Genomic DNA, 7,981 nt, shown 5'->3' with positions numbered 1-7,981 from the left:
TCTCGAACCCACGAGCAGGTTAAATTTTCACTTTAAAATTTCGTGACTGCAGGAATTCATTTTCTTTGGTTCTTTCGGTAAAGTCACGTAGATAGAAACATTATAATAAAGTGAATAAAAAATGAAAGTAATAAAATTAATAAAAACCACGACGTTTCGATCGCAACACAAGCGGTCGTCATCAGGAAAAGGGGGTTAGCCTCTAAAGACAAGCTGTTTATAAAGTCAATCTTGAGTTAAAGCAGTTTGTAAAGGTTTGAAATAGGCGTGGCCCAAGTGTCAGCATTTTTATTATTTGTATTATTTTCATTTTATTCACTTCATTATTATTTTTTTTTATCTACGTGACTTTACCGAAAGAACCAAAGAATATGAACCACTAGCAGGTTCCAGGGGGTTCTAGATAGGGCCCTCCATGATCCTTGCCCCAATTCCTCCGCCCTGCCGACACGCAGCCGTGTCTATGCTCACCGGCGTGTGTACTGTTTGTCCACCACAGTTGCCGCTGCTGGTCACCAGCCGGCGCTATTACACTACACTAGTAACGAATTGGCATGTTCTGTTTACGTGACAAACCTTACTAATTGGCTGTGTCGGGTGGTGGCGGGTTTAACGACACATTTATATATTTACGCAATCTCACCCAAAAACTCTGTATTATGGACAAATAGAAAAAAAAATTAGTGCCCGTATTGAAACGTCTGTACGCCGTAAAGACCTGAAAACTAAATTTCCCTGTACAAGAATACAGGTAAACCATATGTGGTTGACAAGCTATGCATTGGTGGCGGGGGGGTGGGTCACAAGACATGTGGAGCAGCCTGTGCACGTTGCTTGGTGACCGATCTGACACTGGGCACTGCTGGTAAAGGGCTGGGGTAGTGGGGGGGGGGTCACAAGACATGTGGACCAGCCTGTGCACGCTGCTTGGCGCGTGGTGGCCGTTCTCACGTTGGGCACTGCTGGTGAGGGGGGTGAGGGGGTGGGGGGAGCGGAAGGGGTTAACCCGGCCCCACAATGCCGCGCGCGCGCACATGCCGCATTATGGCTTCGCGGTGCCTGTCGCTAGCCGTGCGCTAGGGCGAGCACTTGTGCCTCGCTTCTCTCCTCTCTCACGTCTCGACATCATCATCATCATCGTACTCCTCCTCGTCTCGTCCTCCTCCTCAAGCTCCTCTCGGCGCCGCGCTACAGCAGCTCGGGGTGTTGTTGGTCGCTTGGGGTGGCCGTGAAGACGGCGGCGGCAGCGGCAGCGGCGGCGATGCGGTCAAGCGGCGGCCCGTGGCGGCTCCCGGCGGGAGCAGAGGTCTCGGCAGGTGGGGAGTTGATCACACACACACACAGTCGTCGTTGTCGATATCATCCCTATTAACATCATCAGTCATCGTTGGCAGCAGCAGCGGCAATGTCATCATCGGCGCACATCGTCAGCGTCGTAAGAATCAACTTCGTGAGCAACGTCACCACCGGCTTCATTACAAACTTGGTCTCGTAGCGTGGTTTGTGGTGCGATGTTCGTCAGCGTCATCGGTAGCAGCGGCATGATCATCAGCATCCCCCCCCCCACACACACATGGTGACCAACATCATATTCATCATCACCATCATCATCAACTTATGACGCGCGTCACCTCACTCATTACAAACTTGGCCGCGTAACGCGACAGGCGACGAGCAGAATTATTCAGAGAATTCAACATCGTTTCAAGTATCGTCGTCGTCTGTTTCATCGCGCAACCCGGTACGGTGTGAGGCACGTCGACTGCATCTTTATATTCAACTTGATCACCACCAACAACAACAACCACCACCACCACTCGGCGTCCTTGCCATCGTCACCTGGCAGGTGACGTGCGCTCCTATCTCGACATCACTCACACATCATCAAGAGATCATCTCTACATCAATCATCAAGCGTCTCACACCTCCATCGGCATCATCGCTATCACAAACATCCACACTATCATTACCATCACCGTCGTCGTTGTCACTATCACCATAATCACCATCGGCATCCGTGGGTCCATGTTCTTCCACGTTGCAAAACTCGACGCCACTTACACCGATCGGCTTCCTCCACTCTCCTCGATCAGCAGCGGCTCCACGCGAGCCGAGCACTGCCGGGGTCACTGCCGAGGTCGGGGTCAAGGTCAGGAATAAACTCGGGGTCCGGGTCAACATCGGCAAGGAGTAGACGGCAGTGGCCACGTGTCGGCCGTGACGGGTGTCAGGCTTCGGGAGTCCGTGTGTTGGTGTCCAGGAACCCCCAGGGTGTTTAAGCCCCCCGTGGCGCCTTGGGGTCTGTACCTGGTTGGGGGGGGGGCTTGGACGTTCCCTCTCCACGCAAAGAGGTTACGGGAATCGGGGGGGGGGGAGTCTTCCGATTCCCTGGGAATCCGAGCCTTCGGGGTGAATGAACGGGTCATTGGCAGCGTTCTGATGTGTTCGGCGTGGACAGCAGAGCTGGCAATACGCTCCGCGTTCAGTTTCTAACGTGGCATGTGTGTATTTGCCGTGAGTAGATCGTGCGTGGGGTTTGGTGTTAAGTAACGTTTCGTGTCGTTAATGAGCAGAGTCGCGTTGGTGCCGCGCGCGGTGCGCGGTGCGCGGAGCGGCGAAGCGAGGACCCCTGGCGAGAGGCCCGGAGAACACCGGCCTCGTCTCTCTCCCTGTCTTCATCTCGCTGTGCCTTGCATGGTCCTCTTCCCATCGCTCCATCCCTCCTCCTCCTTCCCTCCCTGCCTTCATCCATCTCAATATCTCTCAATGCCTCTTCACCCCTTCTATCCGTCCATCTCTCCGTTCCTTTTTTTTTTCCATGTCTCTTTTTATACCTCTCCACCCCATGATTTCCCGACCTTGCTCTCCATCTCTCTCCGTGCCCTTTTCCCCCATCCTCTCTTCAACCCTGTGTGATTCCATTCTTTCCATCAGACTCTATATTTAAACATCCTCTCAATCCCTGACATGTGTGAATGATGATACTGAAGGCAGCTTTTCACGAGGAGAATAACATGCCCCGTTTCTGCACCTACTTTCGACCCATACTTGAGTTATTGTGGAAGCTGTCGTCTGGTCCTCATCCCTTAGATGATTCTGTTCGATCGCTTATTTACCGAGGATCGGGTCATTGGTTTTCTCAGCGTACAAGAAGCCACATTATGCCACTTCTTTAATTCTTATTACATCTATGAGCTTAACATTTGTCTGTTTTCTATTGACGACTAAACCACATTTACAGTCCGGAGTTGGTTATGATTAATATGTTCTCCGATTCAACCAGCACCCGAGCTGACGTCTTCACATTGCGTTTGGAGAAAAGGCTTCATATTAAAGTGTATTCCATGTTTAACGTATCTACAAATATATCTATATCCAAGTTTGGGTTGACCAAACACTCTGCGTTTAAATGTTGATCCTATGGTGTACAGTGTTACGAAAGTAGTGCATTACTGTGGAAAATATAAACTAAGACTCCCACCCTCCAAAGAAGTTGCAGTTCTATAATATAATAATTACAGGAGAAGATGAAAATGTATTCACATTTTTCTTTCCAAAATAAATCAAGCTTTGGTTAAGCAATTTCATTTTCATGATGAATTCACAGATATGACATCGCGTACCCGTGCATTATCTGCAGTAGATACACGATTGTGGAGACGCAATACCGAGTTAATGACCCTTGTCAAAACCCATTGCCCCCTCTGCTGCTGATTGCTTTCCACACCATCGTTGTATCATGTCATGCTAAGCCTGAGCTCGCCACTAGGTGGCAGTCTGACCCAGGCTGCTGTCATGCGCTCACCAGTTTTTGAAACATCTTTCATGATACTGGTAGGAACCCACTGGTTCCACCAGCCCACAGGGGATTATTGTGTCCGTCCGTCGTGCAGGGAGGGGCTGGGAGGGGAGGGAGGGGCTGGGTGGGGAGGGGCTGGGTGGGGAGGGTGGGGAGGGGCTGGGTGGGGAGGGTGGGGCTGGGTGGGGGGTGGGAGGGGTGGGGCTGGGTGGGGAGGGGGTGGTCACCCCGTGGTGCCCTTATAAAACTCAACGTTTAACCTACTCACGCCGGCTTGTGCCCGCCCTCACAGTCGGCCTTATTTGCGGAATACACCACGCCGCCGTTGACCCTGGCCATTGATCGAGCAACCCAACGTTCCTACCAGCTCCCTCCGCAGGAATGTGTTAATAGACAACTTGAACCTAATGTTTTTAGTTTTTTATGAACTTAAAGCAGTTTTTATTGCTAAATCTTGAAGTCGAATCGAGTACAAGGAATTTTATATTTCACATGCTTCTACGTGCATTCTATTTACAGCATTGCAGATGGCAAAATAAATAATTGTATTACAGTATTTCATTTACACGGATGTAAAAAATATATAAATGATCTGAATTGAAGGGCATTTATAGACTTTGATTGCATTTGGATGTTTTCATACTAAGAGACCATGTCAATATTGCATTTATTATATTACACATTGTTTCCCATTTTATATTATTTCATTGATAGTCGTATTAAACTAGATATATGTTTACTATCGTGAAGTGTTTACTCAATACTCTGGGTGTAATAGAAATTCTGAAAATGATATTGCTCAATTTGTCACAATTAATGTTTGTAATGTTATTGAAACTAATCATCCTTTATACAGCGCTGCCTAGAAACTCATGGAGCAACTGTATGTACTTAATATAATTTTAGGAAACAAAAGAGATGCATTGTTCCATGTCAGAAATAATTAAATGTTTGGAAAAAGATTTTGCATTTCTCTATTTTGTAATTAGAATGTATCCATGTTTCAGTGTTGCATTAATGTAAGACTTCCTGCAGCCTGTTAATTTACTCCCGACTGTTTTTTCCAGTTGTAGTATGTACATGTTTAGTTTTAAATGGCAATGGATATTGCCATTTAATGTGAACACGTCACAATGTTCACACATTACTGGACTTTTAAAATGCTTATTTTTAAAAATAAAATTAAGGTGTCACGAAACATTTTACGAGGCAAATGTATCGTTTACGTTGAACTCCATTTTATTGTTGAACAAGGCCTCTGTGTTCCTGCAGAGCTGGAGCACCTTGCTGAATATCTCTTGGAGGGCAACTTTGAGGCTGTGTTGCATGACCCCTTGGTGCAGCGGGTCCTCGCAGATGGGCAGGCCCCATATGCAGATGATGCCACATTGGATGTTTACTTTGAACAACTCATAGGCAGCTACTTTGAAAATGGTCAGGATGATGACATTCACAAGTAAGTTTCATTTACAAATGTCACAGTTATTTTTCCCCACTTTTCAAACAAAGTGCACATTGGTGTAACATTTTGTTCTCATATCTCATAAATATCTCATAAATATATATTCTTTACACGTAAATGTTAATTATGCCCATTGGGTTCATTAATTTAAAAATTATTAAAGATTTGGTTTTAATAATTTACTGATGTATTCTTATTTCAGGCAGAGTGTAGTTTTCTTCAGTGCAGTGGCATGTCTGCAGCTCTTTGTGCAGTCTAACTGGGTAGGACCTCCGGTTGATATCATCCCAGCGGATATATTTTCTGCTGCTGTGGACAAATGTGGAATTCAGGTATGAACACATGTACACTTCAATCTAATCATGTGCAGTGCAATGCATGATATTTATCTTGTTTAACGTACGACCTCTAATCCATGGATCAAATGACCGTTTCAGAAATTCACAGAAGCCACACTGTCAGCACTGCAGGTGAATGGGGAACCTGTGTATGACCTGGTGGCCAACCCTTTCCTACTCCTCCTGGCAAGAACCATCCTGGTGACATGTCAGGCCAGACTGGGGCACTTTAAGGTTAATGAATACTTTGCTTTGTACCCATACACATGATTTTTTATTGTTTACACACTACTATTTGATCAAATCGCATGAATGTGAAGTATGTGGATAATGCCAATCATTAATTTTCCAGATGGCGCCCTGGTGGACACTCCGCTGCCTTAATGTGCACCAGAATTTGCTTGGTGACCGTTCTCCCGTTCTCTACGCGGCTGCTCAGAGCTGCATTGAGCAAGGCAAGTCCGTACAAGCACGAGCTATCTTTTGTCATGACCTCCTCTGGGGACCATTCATTCCCAAGTTATATTTTTGCTTTGTCTCTTTTAAAATTAGGTTTGTGATGCAGTGGTAGTGTGTTAACTTTTATTAGAAGTTGCCATTTAGCTCTATTTATATGGAATCCAGTTAAACTTTGGTAAGTTTAAACTACAATAATACTATTGGAGAATCATAAATATGTTGAGGGACTTTTTAAGAGATATGAAGGAACCCAAGTATCCTATTTATAAATGCACACATTGAGCCTGAATGAACTTTTTTCCAATTTATTTTCCCAAACTATTTCAGGTTTTGTACAATTGCTTACTGCCTGTTATGCTCTCAGCGTTATTATTTATCATTGGATGCTAGGCTTGTATTGTTTCGATTGCTACTTATGACCCAAGTTACCCTTTAAAAAAACAGATTTTAAATCTCGGTGGGTTCTCTCCTTGTAGAAAGGAAATATACAAATATTTTTTTGTATAATTTAGAGACCAGGTTCTCTTAAATGCAGAATTGTTGTATTGAGGTTGGGGTGTATTGATCTTCCTTGTTTTTTGTATAGTGGGTAAGGAAGAGGAGTTGCAGACGTCAGAGGAATGTCGGCATCTGGCAATACAGTTCCACCTGGAGGCTGCATACACCTTCCTCTTTTATTACGACTACAAGCGTGCCAAGGAGGGCTTCTCAGCAGCACAGAAAATGGCTGGCTTGGCTATCAACTTGATCGGTAAAGTTGTATTATCTGCTATGGCTACAAACTGTTTTACAGCTGTTGCTTTTGTCAACACCTAACTCAAAAATATGAGGGTCATATGATAACCTATTTCTCATATGAAAAGATACAATATTTATGATGAATAGTACAATTGCAACAGTGTTGAAAAGAAGTTGTTTATTACAACAAGCCACGAGAGCATATGAATGCAATTATAGGGACTCCTCTACTTGCGAACAAGTTATGTTCCAGAGGTCTGTTTGTAAGTCGATTTGTTCGTAAGTCCAACTTTACTCCTGTCGATTTCAAAAATGCTCTATGGCATGTACACTAAACACAGTGAATGGCGTTAACAGTTGCATCATCTCCTGTAGATGTAGATGCCACTGGTTCTTTATGTTCTGCAGATGCAGATGCTAATTTTCTTTGGTGCTCGTGTTTCCTCTCTACTAAATCTTGACTTAAAGCTTTCGTGACTGCAGGAATTCATATTCTTTGGGTCTTTCGGTAAAGTCACATAGATAGAAAAAATTATAACAAAATAATAAAAATGTAAATAAAGTGAATAAAAAAAAATAAAAATATCACGACATTTTTTTTTCTATCTACGTGACTACCGAAAGACCCAAATAAAATAATATATTTCCTCTCTACTCTCATGAAAAACGTACCAAGAGATATCTGCAGAGTTGCTCTCTTCTTCTCTTCATAAATCAACTTGTAGCAGGCAATATCAACGTGAACAGCTCCAACTGGACATACGGACGTAGAGGAGTCCCTGAATAAAAAAAAATTATCATGTTCCTTGACATGAGGTGCGTTGAAGTGCTTGGATTTCCTCTGCCTCCCTGGTGCAGGTGCCCTCGGAAAACGCACCCAATTTCAGCAGACAGATGTGGCCCAGCTCATGGTGGAGGTGAAGAGGGAGGACAACCCTCTTCCACCAAGTGTGCTGAGCCCCAGCCCGACTCCACCACAGCACATGCCCAAGGTTCTCTACATGCTCTGTCATGTGAATTTTATTATAAGTCACATTTTGATGCACTTCACCAAGAGGGGTAGCATTTTAGCGGTAAGTTATTATGCACAGACTACTTCATGTACCTTCTCATACTTTGCTTTAACATTTCAACATGTGTGTTTTGTCCATCGATGTGTGCAAATGAAATAAAATAACAGATACG

The 7,981-nt window shown here is 44.7% G+C and overlaps 1 protein-coding gene across 1 annotated transcript in view; it reads left to right on the top strand.

Moving 5' to 3' along the window:
- The first annotated feature begins 1,019 nt into the window (after nucleotides 1-1,019).
- TTC27 (tetratricopeptide repeat domain 27) overlaps nucleotides 1,020-7,981 on the top strand; it is a 30,996-nt gene continuing 24,034 nt past the window's right edge. Inside the window, exons 1-7 of the mRNA XM_078595975.1 lie at nucleotides 1,020-1,316; nucleotides 5,072-5,255; nucleotides 5,464-5,593; nucleotides 5,699-5,833; nucleotides 5,952-6,054; nucleotides 6,645-6,809; nucleotides 7,655-7,788. Of these exons, the coding sequence (XP_078452101.1) occupies nucleotides 1,262-1,316; nucleotides 5,072-5,255; nucleotides 5,464-5,593; nucleotides 5,699-5,833; nucleotides 5,952-6,054; nucleotides 6,645-6,809; nucleotides 7,655-7,788 (906 nt within the window). The 5' untranslated portion in view covers nucleotides 1,020-1,261. The remainder of the gene's footprint in view (nucleotides 1,317-5,071; nucleotides 5,256-5,463; nucleotides 5,594-5,698; nucleotides 5,834-5,951; nucleotides 6,055-6,644; nucleotides 6,810-7,654; nucleotides 7,789-7,981) is intronic.

Source organism: Lampetra planeri, chromosome 7, assembly GCF_965212315.1.
Source record: "Lampetra planeri chromosome 7, kcLamPlan1.2.h2, whole genome shotgun sequence".
In the NCBI taxonomy this organism is placed as follows: Eukaryota; Metazoa; Chordata; class Hyperoartia; order Petromyzontiformes; family Petromyzontidae; genus Lampetra; species Lampetra planeri.
This window is presented reverse-complemented; position numbering and strand designations above follow the sequence as displayed.